Genomic DNA, 16,821 nt, shown 5'->3' on the forward strand with positions numbered 1-16,821 from the left:
CAAACAGGCCCGCACCTATTCACCAATCGCCTCCAGCAGATTTTAGATCCACTAACTTCGACCAATTCACACAAGTTCGATCCACGCTATCAAGATCTGTTCAAGGATCTTGCCTTCCGCTGCTCTTTAATAGGCTTGTAACGTATTCGATCCACAACAACAAGACAGGCAAACATCTACTATGCAGATGCACACTTTCTGACCAGCACCAACGCTGCCGGAGCACCATAGAACCTCCACTTAGATTCAAAAAATGAGAATATGCAGCCAACCTGCCACTTCTACCACGATGCCAAGCTAACAGGAACGTTGCCACTGCAGCCGTGTTTACTCGGCCTCAACTGTGAAGGAACCACCGACAACCCTCACGCTGATCCACTACAGGAAGACCTCTTCCACAACGATCCGCTGGTCCATGTTCACCAATCGATCCACATGGGAACAGATCCAAAACTTTGAAAGTTGAAAGGCCAAACACTGATCCTCTACATCCTCTTTACCAGTAGTGGAAAATGCACACACTACTCTCTACACGCCAAGATCAACCCGAATTAATGGACAACCCAATAAATGAATAGAAAAATAAACATTCATGAAACTTTTTATTTTCGTCAGCCCAGGATGGGCCAGGCCCTCAGGGCTCTGATACCATGATAAAATCTGATGTTCTATTAATTAAGTGGCTCTCCAGGTGAGATACCTAGAGAGTGCCCAAGCACGTCACAATACACATTATATTCAAAGAGGAGAACAACCTAGTACATATAGGCTTTCACACTATCAGGGTGGTTTCAACCACTCCCTAAATAGTAGGATCTGAGACTTAATCTTAGAGTCTCAATCCTATCCTTAAACAACTAACTGTAACTTTCTCCATTAATTCTAACACAAAATAGGTTTGGGAGTTTGCTTTAACAGACATTTCCCATAAGTTGGACTGGCCCTCCAATATTTCTCAATTTTTTTTATTTGCGAGAAAAGGGATCCAATGGTTCTATCTCTAACAAAACTCTTCTCATAATAATTTGTTGGCCCTAACCAAATATCTTTGTTGGAAAAATTTCCTCGCAAGAAACAAGGCACTCTTTCAATATGCCTTTCTAGGCTACAGGTAGTTGTGATTTGGGTAGCTCAACTTCCTCCGCATTCTCTCCCTCCTTTCCCCTTGATGTCGAGGAGGAAGCTTGGTTAAGTTAATAAACACTTAATAATATACTCCAATGGATGGTGTAAAACAACGTAGCTGGTAGCTTTTGACTCCCTCCAGAGGAGCTTCCCCTCTCGTTGTCTCAACACGAGAATTTAATTTTATTTGTTGATGGGGCATCAAAAAGTAAGCCATGGGTGGCAGACATGGGGGATAAGCTTTGTTGTTGAAGAAAAATTAGAAATTACGTATTCCTGGTATCTTGAGACTATCTCTAACAACCAAGCAAATGCCCATGGTCTATATCAAGGTTTTCTTTAGGCTTTTTCGTTAAATCTTCATCAAATTACTATTATAGATGATTGTCACATTCTAATTTAACACTTGAAGTATGGCTCCAACTTTGTTGATGAAAAACTGCATTCTTCTCCAAAGGATTCAAACTTTATCGTCTAATTTTGAAGAAATTTTGATTTTCACAATAATGATAAAGATAACAAACAAGCTCATTTTGGAGTTAAGCTAAAATGAAGGGAACTTATGATTAACCAATAGTCATACTACTTCCCCACTCCCTGAGTGTTAATGATTTATTTTTTCGGAAGTTTTAGTCCTAAAAATGCCATAGTAAGTTCTTTTTGTTTATAGATGATTTTATTTTTAATTGGTTGGCTTAGTGTGCACTTACAGAGACCACTGAGCCTATAGGCCAAATTTTATAATTATGATGTAATATTGTTGCATGTCTCATGTATATTTTTAAGACAAATTTCTCAATTATTGTGTTATAGACATGTTTATTTTGGAATAGAGCTTCCAGAATTTTAATTTACTTATAAAAAATAATTAGGTGGATGGTAGAGATTTAACATCCATGGCCATTCTAGAATATTCTTAGTGGTAGTGAGAGAAAAATGGTTGAATTGATTAATTAAAAAGCAATTGTAACATGAACATGTGTCCTATTAGGATGAGTTTTGTATTTTTAACCATGCAGTATTAGTAATTGTCTATTTTACGTCAATTCTATTCTAATTATTAATTTTGTTTATTTTTTGTTTTTAATTTTATGTAATTTGACCAAGTAAAAATGTTATAACCCAATAAAAAAGCACATTACAACATTTCTTCGACACAACACTTTTATCATATAATATTCAGAAACATAATAGCCCATCACACAACACTTTTACACATAATAGACCCACTTTCTCCTCAGCTTCCTCTTCTTAGAATTAATTATGAATAATTCATAAGAGAACAAAGAGAAAAACAGATAACCTTAAACAATTCATAACACAACAAAAACCAGATAACATTAAACAAATATTAACGAATTCTATAGTCTAATTTTAGCCATGTCCAAATTACTCCAACGATAACAAATTACGGATTCATTGCGATTAAAAAGAAGCATGTGCCATAGCCGACGGCCTCGGTCTTTTCTGTCTCACACGTGGAAGTAACCATTCTATTTTCTCTTTGTTTAATGTATATTTGCCATGCTCAGTGGCCATCGATTCCCTCAACCATCACATCTTTAAAAAACATAAAACTGCACAGATAGTCTATCTAATGATTACGAGCTCTTCCAACAAACAAAAACTTGGTCTAATGATTACGGGCCCTTGCAACAAACAAGAAACTATTTTGTGTAAATTAGAAAGAATTGAAATATGATCCTGCTGTCTCAGAAAATACTCCTCTCCTCAACCTAGAGGAGGCCGTCCTCGCAGATGTGGGGCTGTACTCCCCGTCCATTTCTTTGTGATTAGTCAGCGCCCTCTTCAATGATTCGGGCATTTGTTTCTGGGGCTGGTTGCACTTGTTTATTGGGAAGTACTTCAACTTTGACATGTCTAGGTAATCGCAGGGGCATTCGTTTCTCCAGGCTGCAGTTCTTCATGAGCAAGTGATTCAACATTGGCATTGCTCCCTTCTCCAGACTTGGAAAATTTTCCAAGGAATTAAAGTCTTCTATCATGCTTGGGAAATGCCTGGGGTTCTTCAAACTCCTTGGGAAACTCTGTGCATTTTTTGTTGTGCGACAAGTGGAGCTTTTTCAAATTTGGAATGTTTTGTAGCCCCTTATACTGTGCACTAGTGTTGTCGCCTTCTATGACAAGCACCATGAGGCTCTGAAGTTGAAACATCCATGTTGGAACCACGCAGTTGCAGATATGGAGCTTCTCAAGGCGTTCCATGCGTTGTGTGTCGTCGGGAAGATGGAGGAGGCCGCGAGCGGAATTTAAACTATTTCGGAAATAGAGGGTCCGCATATCTGTCAAACCCCCAAAGGTGCCCTCGAGGCCAATACGACCTGCCGAACCCGGAGATTCTGATGCAGATGCTGATGATTGACACGGAGATTCTGATGCAGATGCAGATGATTATGATTGACCCGGAGATTCTGATGCAGTCGATGTTGATGAATGTTGAGCGTCTATTAGTGTAACTGATAGGCTTTGCAGACGGATCAATCCTCTTAGATCCGTCCATTGCAAATCCGGTGCAGTTGGTGTGCTTGATTGATCGCCTATGGATACTATAGCGCCTTTCAACGTCCTTAAATAGACCAGCTTGGATATTCCAGCGGGCACCGTCTTCAGATTTTTGCAGCCCTTCACATTCAAATGTAGCAAATATTTGTGCCCGCCTATCCCCATATGCAGGCTGCTCAGATTTTCGCACCCACTAACGTCGAGATACTGGAGGTGCTTTAGACCGCTCAAGGACTCCGGCAGCTTCCTGATTTTTGTCTCCGACAAATTGAGTAACTTGAGATGCTTTGCATTTTCAATGGATGTGGGTAATGAGTCGATGCAAGTCTGACTGAAATCTAACACCACCAGATATTTCAAGTTATCGAAAAAATTATGAGGAATGGATTCAAGCTTGGAGTTGTTCCATAGCAATAGAGTGCGCAGCCCCGGACAAGGAAGGGGCTGATCGCTGATTGTGGAGATTTCGTTCTTGATTAAAGAAATTCTCCGTACGCCCTTGCACTTATCCATTGGCACTTGTTTCAATTCCTTTCCAGGCTCTAACAAACAGTACTTAGATTCCTTGCTAGATTCACGAAGAGCTAAATCATGCAAAAGATCATGAAGCCGACAATATTTGACTCGCCCATGAGAAACAAGCCTTGAAATTTCGATCATGCATAGATTAATAAGTTTGTTTATATAAGAGCGTCCTACCTCTATTGCGTCTCCTGCATCTCGATTAGGAGTAGAAATAAAACCTTCAGCGATCCACACATGCACTAGGTACTCTGATTTTATATGAGAATGTGGAGGAAAGGCAGAACAGTAAAGGAAACAAGGCTTAAGGCAAGCTGGCAAAGCTTGGTAAATTAGCCGGAGTGAGCGCATAACGTGGGCTGTCTCTCCCTCTCCCAATTCATCTGGACGATCCAAGCTGGCTTTGAGATGATGCAAGGTACATTCCCACTTATTAGGAACCATCTTTAACTTTGTCATAGACGCTGCTATTGTTTTCACGGCCAATGGTAGTCCCGAACATTTTTCTACAATTTGGCAGGCGATGCTGGTCAGTCGGTCATGCTTTTGGCCAGATGGTCTGATGTTCGAGTTACCCTTCTCGCACAGTGGCTCTTGGGGCGAAGTAGTAGCGGGAAAATTAGGAGGAAGAGTATGGGTCAAATTAGCATAAGCAAGGAACAATTTCCAGCTGTCATCATTAGACAAATGCCCCATTTCGTAGATGTGGCGAGTCCCCTTACGAGGATTTCCTATATGCTCTGCAACATTTTTGGTCCGAGTGGTCACCACAATCTTATTTCGTCTGTGAGATGACAAACGCAGCCCAATCTTTTCCCAAGCTTCTTTATGCCACACGTCATCCAGAACAAATAAACAACGTTTTTGTTGAAATCTAATTTCAACGCAGACGCCGGGAATCATTCACCAAACCCGCCGGAGAGCTCTCGGGTCACTTTCCGGCGAAGGGAATCTCCGTACTCTTGAACCCGAGAAAATCTGGAGCAGACGTGTGGATCTCCCCTGACATCAGCCAACGTAATTTTCTCAGGCGATAAAGTTAGGTGACAAAGTGCCTTCCGATATTGTTGTCCACCGTCCGATTTGATTGAATGTTCTCCGCCGTTGATCACCTGGAGCTGCATACGAACCTGCACCAAATTAAAACTATTGCGTGGAGTGTTAAATTTTTGGGTTGACCGCCGTGGAAGAAAGGACATGAAGTTTAATGTGTCAACGTAGAATTAAGTGGTGGCCTTTAATATGGTGATGGGCATACGTCCCATATTTTTTTATATATATTTGTTTATATACGGCATGTATTAAATATATGAAATCGTATGTAATAAGTTTTTATGTTTTGAGTGTTGACCTTTTTTTTGTATGTATGGCACACGGGAGGAAAAGACAATGTGTGTTCGCAGCAGCGAGAGAGAACCAGTGGATGTATGCACAGCAGTGCACACGATATACTTGGTAATGTTTTGTGTGGCATTTTGAAAAACAGAGGAGTAAGAAAAACCATGTGTGGTTTTGCACAGCAGTGCATAAAGAAAATGGTGGAGCGAATTTTTGTAAGCCTGTGTAAATTTTTTTTACAGCAGTAAACTTATGTAAACTTTTATTACAGCAGTAAGTTGTTTTTCACAGCAGTGAATATAAAAAGGATTTTACAGTGGTAAACCCCTCTCAGTAAAAGAGGATGAAGTTTGTATCAGTTTTTAATGAATAGAATGTTTTTATGGTGGTGAAATACTCTGTCTCTCAGTGAAATTTTTTTTAATCTTACCTGAGCACAAAAGATCCTGGAGCAAAAGAAACAGAGCATTGTCTCTGTGTTTAGTTTGAATCTTGGTTTTTGGTATTTTTCTCCATTTAAAAATACCCAACAGTGGTATCAGAGCAGGACCAGGCTCTTTAAAGAAGTTAAAGAAGCTGAAGGGAGAAGGTTGTTGCTGCAGCAAAACTTCTCAGGCAGACAGAACACTCAGACAACGAAGGATTCAGGTATTCTTCATAGCTATCTTGTTTGTTACTAAAGAGACAGTGAGTTTTTAAAATACACAGTCAATGAATGGCTAGCACAAGCACTGGTATGGGTATGTTTAATACCCAGCTCCCACAGTTTAATGGGAAGAACTATGACTACTGGTCAATAACTATGAAAGCCTTGCTTGCTTCCCAAGACTTATGGGAAATAGTTGAAGATGGTTTTGAAGAACCAACAGATGAAACTGAGTTCAATGCATTAACTCAGGGAGAGAAGGATCAGCTGAAGAGTAATAGGAAGAAGGATTCAAAAGCCCGTGTGTTGTTGTATCTAGCAGTAGACCAGAGTATATTTCCAAGGTTAGCAGTAGCTAAGACATCCAATGAAGCATGGGAAACCCTTAAGACAGCCTATCAAGGCATGGAGAGAGTGAAGACAGCAAAACTGCAATTGCTGAGAAAGGATTTTGAGAACTTGAACATGAAGGAGTCGGATAACATTGACTCATTCTTCACTCATGTGATTGGTGTAATCACACAAATGAGAACTCATGGAGAGACCATTGAAGACAGAAGGATTGTGGAGAAAATATTGAGGGTCTTACCCTCAAGGTTCGATGCCATAGTCACCACCATTGAAGAGACAAATGATCTCTCAAACTATTCAGTTGATGAGCTACATGCATCACTGATAACACATGAGCAGAGGTTGAGTAGGAATGAAAACTCATCTCTTGAGCAAGCCTTCAAGACCCAGATGTCCTTTGGAAGAGGAAGAGGTCAAGGAAGAGGAAACAAGAGAGGAAGAGGCAGAAGCCAGAACAGAGGTGGAAGGAACAACCCATCAAATGCACAAGGAAGAGGCAGCAATCCAAATCAGAACCAAGGTCAAGGCAGCAACCAACAAAGAGATCAGTATCAGGCTCAAGGACAAAGGTATGATAAATCTAATGTTCAATGCTATTATTGCAAAAAGTATGGACATTATGCTAGTGATTGTAGAAAGAAACAGCATGATATGAACAACAGACAAAATGCAAATGTTACAAGAGAAAACAACAGTCAAGAAAATGTCCTGTTAGCTTGTAACATAGCTGAAACACATAGTGAGGACATATGGTTTTTAGACTCAGGTTGCAGCAACCCTATGACCGGAAACATAGCCTTCTTTTCTGCCCTAGATAAAAATGTGAAATCAGAAGTCACACTAGGAACTAATAGTAAAGTGTCTGTTATGGGAAAAGGAGAAGTACAAATATTTTCAAAGCAAGGAGAAAGGAAAACCATAGCAGATGTCTACTATGTCCCCGGAATGAGATGTAACCTCTTGAGTATTGGACAGCTTGTCCATAAGGGGTACAATGTTTTCTTTAAAAATGATGTATACACCATCATGGATATACCACCCAGCAAAAGATGCATTGCTGAAGTGAAGATGACAAAGAACAGGATGTTCCCTCTCCGGATCAGGGCAGACTTGAAGAACAAGAAGGAAATGGCAGCAGTCACCCAAGAGGCCTTCCAAAGCGTGCCAAAGGATGAAAATTGGTTATGGCACTTGAGATTCGGGCATCTAAATTTTGGAGGTCTAAATCTGTTGAGCAGAAAAGGAATGGTAAAGGGATTACCATTGATAGAGAAACCGGACAGCCTATGTGAAGGCTGCATTTTGGGAAAACAACACAAAGAAAGTTTTCCATCAGGGAAGAGCATAAGGGCAAAGACACCCTTAGAGATTATCCACTCAGATTTGTGTGGACCAATGCAAGCTCCATCATTAGCTGGCAGCCTATATTTCTTGACATTCATTGATGATTTTACAAGAAAGACTTGGATATATTTCCTCAAGAACAAAAGTGAAGTCTTTGAGAAATTCCAAAATTTCAAAGCACTTGTGGAGAACCAAAGCGGGCTGCACATAAAAGTATTGAGAACTGATAGAGGAGGTGAGTATATCTCAAATGAATTCCTAAAGTTTTGTAGAGAAAATGGAATACATAAACAGTTCACAACTCGATACACTCCGCAGCAAAATGGAGTTGCTGAAAAGAAAAACAGAACCATCATGGAGATGGCAAGGAGCATGTTGAAGGAAAAGCATTTGCCAAATGAGTATTGGGCTGAAGCTGTACATTGTGCAGTTTATATATTGAACAGGTGTCCTACAAAAGCAGTCTTGAACAAAGTGCCAGAAGAGGCATGGAGTGGGAGAAAGCAAGGAGTCACCCACATGAGAGTTTTTGGGTGTGTGGCCTATGCACACATTCCAGATCAGCTAAGGAGGAAGTTGGGCAGCAAAGGGGAGAAATGCATCTTCATTGGATACAGTGATGAATCCAAAGCCTACAGGCTGTACATCCCATCTACCAAGAAGTTCTTTGTAAGCAGGGATGTTCAATTCATTGAGGAAGAAGCTTGGGATGGAAGCATAGAGAAAACAGTGAATGTCAAGAACTGTTTGTCTCATGATGAAGATGAAGAGGAGGTGGCTGAAATGCATCCCCAAACAGCAGCGCCAACACAAGGACAGCAAGGGACACCATTAAGGATCAATGAGAGTGCTTCTCCAAGCACACCACAAGGAGGAAATTCAAGTGCATCTTCAAGCACTTGCACACCAAGTGAAAGAGGTAAGAAATTTAGAAATCTAAGTGACATTTATGATGAAGGAATGAATTCCTTATTTGCCTTGTTTTGTCATGTTGATGATCCTATTCATTTCGAAGATGCAATCAAAGATAAGAAATGGATAGAAGCTATGGATGAGGAGATGAATGCCATAGAGAGAAACAAAACATGGGATTTGGTTGAGTTACCAAAAGGCAAAGAAGTCATTGGTGTGAAATGGGTCTATAAGACCAAGAGCAATGCTGAAGGCAAGATAGAAAGGCACAAGGCAAGGCTGGTTGTCAAGGGGTACAAGCAGCAGTATGGGAGAGATTATGAGGAGACTTTCGCACCGGTTGCAAGAATGGAAACAGTGAGAGCAGTGTTGTCCATAGCAGCACAAAACAAATGGAAAGTCTACCAAATGGATGTGAAATCAACATTCCTAAATGGAGTGTTAATGGAAGAGGTCTATGTGGAACAACCTCTCGGATATGAGAAGAAAGGTGAAGAGCAGAAAGTGTGCAAATTGAAGAAAGCTCTTTATGGGCTGAAGCAAGCGCCAAGACCATGGTACAGCAGGATAGATTCATATCTATTAGATAATGAATTTGAAAAATGTGAAGGAGAACCCACAGTCTACATCAAGGAAAAGGATGGTAAAATTTTAATTGTTGTCTTGTATGTAGATGATGTTATTTTCACTGGAAATGATATTTATCTTATTGAAAATTTTAAATCAGTCATGAAGGATGAATTTGAAATGACTGACATGGGTTTCTTGAGATACTTCTTAGGCATAGAAGTAGATCAAAATGAAAAAGGAATTTTTATATCTCAAGCAAGATATGTAAATCAAGTTTTGGGCAGATTTAAGATGGAAGAATGCAAGGCAGCAATCACTCCCATAGTGATGGGATTAAAACTCAGCAGAGAGGATAGCAGCAAGGATTTTGATCCCAGCTTGTATAAAAGCATTGTGGGCAGCCTTATGTATTTAACAGCAACTAGGCCTGATTTAATGTATGTTGTTAGTTTAATTTCCAGGTTCATGGAGAGGCCGAAGGAGGCACATTGGCAGGCAGCAAAGAGAATTTTGAGGTATGTCAAAGGTACCAAAATGTTTGGAATTCTATATCATGCCTCAAAACATTCAGATTTGGTTGGATACACTGACAGTGATTGGGCTGGAAGTGTAGATGATCGGAAAAGCACTTCCGGTTATGTTTTTCATATGGGTTCAGGAGCCATTTCATGGGCTTCTAAGAAGCAGTCCATTGTAGCATTGTCTACAACAGAGGCTGAATATGTGGCAGCTACAGCAGTAGCATGTCAAGTAGTGTGGATGAGAAGAATGTTGAGAAGCTTAGGCCAAGAGCAGGCAAAAGCGACAGTGATTTTTTGTGACAATAGCTCAGCTATTGCATTGTCAAAGAATTCAGTGTTTCATAAGAGAACGAAACACATTGATACAAGGTTTCACTACATCAGAGAATTGGTGAACAATGGAGAAATTGTCCTAGAACATTGCAGGACCCAAGAACAGGTAGCAGGCATCTTGACAAAGCCACTGGATCAGAAGAGCTTTGAATTTTTGAGAAAGTGTCTGGGTATGACCGAATGCCCAGCTGTTGAAATTAAAGGGGAGTGTTGAAATCTAATTTCAACGCAGACGCCGGAAATCGTTCACCAAACCCGCCGGAGAGTTCTCGGGTCATTTTCCGGCGAAGGGAATCTCCGTACTCTTGAACCCGAGAAAATCTGGAGCAGACGCGTGGCTCTCCCCTGACATCAGCCAACGTAATTTTCTCGGGCGATAAAGTTAGGTGACAAAGTGCCTTCCGATATTGTTGTCCACCGTCCGATTTGATTGAATGTTCTCCGCCGTTGATCACCTGGAGCTGCATACGAACCTGCACCAAATTAAAACTATTGCGTGGAGTGTTAAATTTTTGGGTTGACCGCCGTGGAAGAAAGGACATGAAGTTTAATGTGTCAACGTAGAATTAAGTGGTGGCCTTTAATATGGTGATGGGCATACGTCCCATATTTTTTTATATATATTTGTTTATATACGACATGTATTAAATATATGAAATCGTATGTAATAAGTTTTTATGTTTTGAGTGTTGACCTTTTTTTTGTATGTATGGCACACGAGAGGAAAAGACAATGTGTGTTCGCAGCAGCGAGAGAGAACCAGTGGATGTATGCACAGCAGTGCACATGATATACTTTGTAATGTTTTGTGTGGCATTTTGAAAAACAGAGGAGTAAGAAAAACCATGTGTGGTTTTGCACAACAGTGCATAAAGAAACTGGTGGAGCGAATTTTTGTAAGCCTGTGTAAATTTTTTTTACAGCAGTAAACTTATGTAAACTTTTATTACAGCAGTAAGTTGTTTTTCACAACAGCGAATATAAAAAGGATTTTACAGTGGTAAACCCCTCTCAGTAAAAGAGGATGAAGTTTGTATCAGTTTTTAATGAATAGAATGTTTTTTTTATGGTGGTGAAATACTCTGTCTCTCAGTGAAATTTTTTTTAATCTTACCTGAGCACAAAAGATCCTGGAGCAAAAGAAACAGAGCATTGTCTCTGTGTTTAGTTTGAATCTTGGTTTTTGGTATTTTTCTCCATTTAAAAATACCCAACAGTTTTTCACATAAATGTCTATTAATTTTGTCTAAAAGCTCCCCTCGCTTAGCCTTGACATCTTATGACCTTGATCGTCTTCCTCCCCAAGCCTCAGATACTGCCTTCTCGTCACCAAAAGGAGCTCTTTAACCGAGAATTTCGGCGAAACTGTCAGCCACACTAGATGGTCGAAACCCTTTCGGACCTCTGGGCTGTTGAACACGTTTTGGACCAGATGACTTTTGCCCAGCCCCCCCATACCCACAACCGCAATCACCCCATATCCCTCGTCTTCCACTATCCATTTAATAACTTTACCCATGTCATCAGTCATGCCCACTGTGTGAGACTGACACCTGTCGAGTATAGCACTCCGTTTCCTCCTGGCGCTGTATTGCTCTTCTAAATCATATGCGTTGAATGCGTGAAGACGAACATCTGCATCGAGGACGGACGTTACATATTTCAGATATTTAGCACTATTGTGTATCATCTTGATCCTTTTCCTTAATGCCCTAATCCTACGGCCCATCTGATACTTGAAGATTATAATGTTGAAAAGATTAAGGTCACGATCCTCGCATTCCTCTACTAAGTATACAGCATCGTACAAAAAGTCCTGAACTTTGTCGACCCAGTTCAAAATTGATGAATTGGAAGCGCTCTTTCCTCTCGCGTCGTTCAAGAGGGAATTAATGGAATTCACCTCCTCACAAATGAATTCAAAATCATCTTTGAAGTCAATAACAAGCGATACCTCCTCAAATAGTTTTTCAGCTACCATTGAAGCCATTTTTTCTGCCAGCGTGCTAATAACCGCCTGTTCCATCTTCGGTCTAATTCCAATTCGCAATTAACAACCTCTGCAACAAAACCCATGCACAGCATATCCGCACAAAATTAGAGCCACAGTAAAATATATCATTCAAAACAATAAGCTTGTAATGTAATGTTTCTTCTGATCATGAGACAGAAGATCAGAAGGCACAAGGACTCTGGACTGGATTCAACAACAGCAAAATCACAATATTCTAGTCTAATAATGGTTTTAAGATAACTAGTCTGACCTCTTACACAGAAAACGTTACAGCCACCGATTTCTTTCTCCAATTGCAGTCTGCAGCCAATGATTTCTTCAGTTACTCGGAAAATGGCATTTAATTTATGCCCCGATTCCCAATACTTTTTAGCCTCTATGCCTGTTGGAATGTAATTTCAACTGCAGCAATAGTTGAACAGAAACCGCACCCTCACCTGCAAACAATCCCAGCAGTCCATCTGTCTTTAATCCAACAGCCATTATTTGTTTCGGCTTATTCACGCCACCGCCATAAGTGTCTTTTCACCGTTTGCTTGTTTGTGTTCCCAAAGGAGGAGGAAGATCAGATCTGGGCTCTGCGCCATAACTGCTCACCAAACAGCATTAAAGAAGAAGCATGGCCGAGAAGGAAAGTACCAGCCTCGAGCCAGCCGCAGCATTTATCAGTCTTGGGTTTCAGCACAACCGACTCAAGAAATACAGCAAAAGATCAGATTTGTTCATTATGTGCAACAGAGACTCTGTCAGAGAGTTGAGGCGATTGATGGATAAATTATGACCGCTTCCTGCACTATATATATGTGTAGAGCCACAGCAGTGTTAGGTACTCAGCAATATAGCACAGCAGCGCTGGAATGTAATTTCTGTGTTTTTAAGAAAGAATGTGCAGCAGCATGAGCTCACATGAATGAAGCCCTTTTGCACAGCAGTGCATGGATTGAAAAGTAAAAGAGAGGAAATAGATTGAAAGTCCTTTTGTAACACACAACAGTGTAGAACAAGAGAGTTTTTTTTGTATTGCACAGCAGTGCTGAAATTTTCTGAGATAGTTGTTTTGTGGAACTGAAGCGTTCCTGTTGTAATCCCTCTGTCAAGAGGAAGATGCTCTTTAGCATAATATTTTGTGAAGATCCCTCTACGTGAGGAAGACTTATTTTATCAGTTAGTTTATCGTTCATAAATAGAAGTTTCTTTTTTTCTCTTACTGTTACACCGTAAGTCGAAAAATACTTGACGTCAAAAATCCCCGTTGCTGTTACACCGTAACTCAAAAAATACTTGACGTCAAAAGTTACGTTGCTGCAACACCAAAAATTTACGTTGCTGCAACACCACGAACAACGTTGCTGCAACACAAGTTACAGCAACTGAAAAAAAACTGTGTTGCTGCAACACCGTTTCCAGAGAACGAATTTTTCTGAGTTAAAAACAGAGTATTTTTCTGTGTCAAAGACAGAGTATTATTTTGATCAGTTTTTGATCCCGAGGCAAAATAGAGTATTATTTTATGCTCTGTTCTTGTGTTTTTGAATTATCAGAAAACAGAGTATTGCTCTCTGTTCATATTTTTGTTGTTTCAGAATTTATCAGAAAATTCTCAACAGTGGAAACTGAGGATTTTTCCACTGTATTTTGTTTGGAATATCCAGAAATTCCCGACATGGTATCAGAGCTTGTCCAGGCTCTCTGAAGTGTCAAAGAAGCTGAAGGAAGATTTCTTGCAGCAGCAACTTCTCCAGCAGTGTGAAGACTCAGCCAAGAAAGAATCTAAGGTATTTCTCAAGAATTTTTTCTGTGTTACTGTTGAAGATAGACAATGATTTTTCAAATATAGTCAAGTATTTGAAGCATAATTTAAAGTGCAAGGAATGGCCAGCGTTAGCACATGCATGGGTATTTTTAATACTCAGCTCCCACTACTTAATGGGAAAAACTATGACTATTGGGCAATAGTTATGAGAGCTTTTCTTTTCTCAGAAGATTTATGGGAATTTGTTGAAGATGGTTTTGAAAAACCAGCAAATGAAGATGAAACAGAAAATGAGCTATTGAAGAACTATAAGAAGAAGGATGCTTTGGCCCTCTACTTCTTGTATCGAGCAGTGAATGAAAGTGTGTTTCCAAGGATAGCAGCAGCTAAGACATCCAGAGAAGCATGGGATACTCTCAAAACTGCCTATCAAGGCATGCAGAAAGTGAAGACAGCAAAACCTCAATTCATTGAGGAGAAAACTTGTGATGAAAGCTTAGAGAAAACAGTGAATGATAAAATCTGTTTGTCTCGTGATGAAGGTGATGAGGAGATGGCTGAAGTACATCCCCAAACAACAGCACCAACACAAGGGCAGCAAGTCGCACCCTTGAGCAAAAATGAATGTGCTTCTCCAAGCACACCACAAGAAGCAACAAATGAAGGTATGAATTCTTTGTTTGCTTTATCTAGTCATGTTGATGACCCTGTTTATTTAGAAGATGGAGTTCAAGATAGGAAATGGACAGAACCCATGAATGGGAGAAAGGAATTGAAGTTCCTTGAAGATCTGTTTAAAAGGTACAGAGTTCGATATGTAACTCTTGCCAAGATCGCTGAGATGGGCTTCACTGCCAAAACCCTTGTCAATATGACAGAGGAAGAGATTGAAGATCTGATGAAGACCCTGGTAGAACTCTATCAGATGGATCTTCCTAAAGGGGAGAGATATGAAATTAAATCTCCCATGAGAGCAGAGAAGGAGCACGTTGCTGATATTCTGACCAAACCGTTGGATCAGAAAAGTTTCGAGTTTTTGATGAAGTGTCTGGGTATGACTGATAACCCAGCAGTTGAAATTAAAGGGGAGTGTTGGAATGTAATTTCAACTGCAGCAATAGTTGAACAGAAACCGCACCCTCACCTGCAAACAATCCCAGCAGTCCATCTGTCTTTAATCCAACAGCCATTATTTGTTTCGGCTTATTCACGCCACTGCCATAAGTGTCTTTTCACCGTTTGCTTGTTTGTGTTCCCAAAGGAGGAGGAAGATCAGATCTGGGCTCTGCGCCATAACTGCTCACCAAACAACATTAAAGAAGAAGCATGGCCGAGAAGGAAAGTACCAGCCTCGAGCTAGCCGCAGCATTTATCAGTCTTGGGTTTCAGCACAACCGACTCAAGAAATACAGCAAAAGATCAGATTTGTTCATTATGTGCAGCAGAGACTCTGTCAGAGAGTTGAGGCGGTTGATGGATAAATTATGACCGCTTCCTGCACTATATATATGTGTAGAGCCACAGCAGTGTTAGGTACTCAGCAATATAGCACAGCAGCACTGGAATGTAATTTCTGTGTTTTTAAGAAAGAATGTGCAGCAGCATGAGCTCACATGAATGAAGCCCTTTTGCACAGCAGTGCATGGATTGAAAAGTAAAAGAGAGGAAATAGATTGAAAGTCCTTTTGTAACACACAGCAGTGTAGAACAAGAGAGTTTTTTTTGTATTGCACAGCAGTGCTGAAATTTTCTGAGATAGTTGTTTTGTGGAACTGAAGCGTTCCTGTTGTAATCCCTCTGTCAAGAGGAAGATGCTCTTTAGCATAATATTTTGTGAAGATCCCTCTACATGAGGAAGACTTATTTTATCAGTTAGTTTATCGTTCATAAATAGAAGTTTCTTTTTTCCTGTTGCTGTTACACCGTAAGTCAAAAAATACTTGACGTCAAAAATCCCCGTTGCTGTTACACCGTAACTCAAAAAATACTTGACGTCAAAAGTTACGTTGCTGCAACACCAAAAATTTACGTTGCTGCAACACCACGAACAGCAACTGAAAAAATTTACGTTGCTGCAACACCACGAACAGCGTTGCTGCAACACAAGTTACAGCAACTGAAAAAAAAAACTGTGTTGCTGCAACACCGTTTCCAGAGAACGAATTTTTCTGAGTTAAAAACAGAGTATTTTTCTGTGTCAAAGACAGAGTATTATTTTGATCAGTTTTTGATCCTGAGGCAAAATAGAGTATTATTTTATGCTCTGTTCTTGTGTTTTTGAATTATCAGAAAACAGAGTATTGCTCTCTGTTCATATTTTTGTTGTTTCAGAATTTATCAGAAAATTCTCAACAGTGGAAACTGAGGATTTTTCCACTGTATTTTGTTTGGAATAACCAGAAATTCCCGACAATGCCCTGATTCTGTTCTTCTGCACTTTGCAGCCTCTACAGCACTGTTGCCCCACACTCTCTCTTCTACACCCTCTAAACGATTTTCCAGCGGTAGCTTTTATACATTCAGGAAAGGAGACGACAAAATAGTCTCCTGCAACCCAGCTCTTTCACGCGCTTTTCTCTACTCTTTCCCGGTTCCTGCTTTGTCATTACATTGTAATGTTTGTTAGTGTAATTTTTTTGACATTTTGCAGCTGTTTCACGCGCATTTCTCTTCTCTTTCCTGCTTCCTGGTTTGTCATTACATTGTAATTTCTGTTACAGTGTAACTAATAATTCCAAAAAGATACCGCAAAACAGTCCCAACATACCAGCTATCCACAATCCTTTCTCAGTCATTACACGAACATCAATTTCTGGTTGACTGACAGTAAGGGAAGATTCCAAGGAATGAGACTTGGAATGGTCCACCT

General features: G+C 40.2%; 1 protein-coding gene across 1 annotated transcript; it reads right to left on the reverse strand.

The window, feature by feature from the left end:
* Positions 1–2,346: 2,346 nt before the first annotated feature.
* LOC149228920 (disease resistance RPP13-like protein 4) lies at positions 2,347–12,211 on the reverse strand. The gene is made up of 2 exons (XM_089380907.1): positions 11,470–12,211; positions 2,347–4,991 (listed from the first exon to the last, which is right to left on the reverse strand). Exons 1-2 carry the CDS (start codon positions 12,209–12,211, stop codon positions 3,538–3,540), a joined length of 2,196 nt encoding a protein of 731 aa, XP_089237033.1. The 3' UTR covers positions 2,347–3,537.
* Between the last annotated feature and the right edge of the window lie 4,610 nt (positions 12,212–16,821).

This window comes from Pinus tabuliformis, chromosome J (assembly GCF_031772625.1).
Source record: "Pinus tabuliformis cultivar Carrire ecotype Pingquan chromosome J, CPIR1, whole genome shotgun sequence".
NCBI classification, from domain to species: Eukaryota; Viridiplantae; Streptophyta; class Pinopsida; order Pinales; family Pinaceae; genus Pinus; species Pinus tabuliformis.

Coding starts and splice junctions, on each gene's coding strand:
- LOC149228920 (XM_089380907.1), bottom strand. CDS start 12,211: ATGGAACAGGCGGTTATTAGCACGCTGGCAGAAAAAATGGCTTCAATG. Junction 4,992..11,469: donor TGGGGAGGAAGACGATCAAG/GTCATAAGATGT, acceptor GGCATAAAGAAG/CTTGGGAAAAGATTGGGCTG.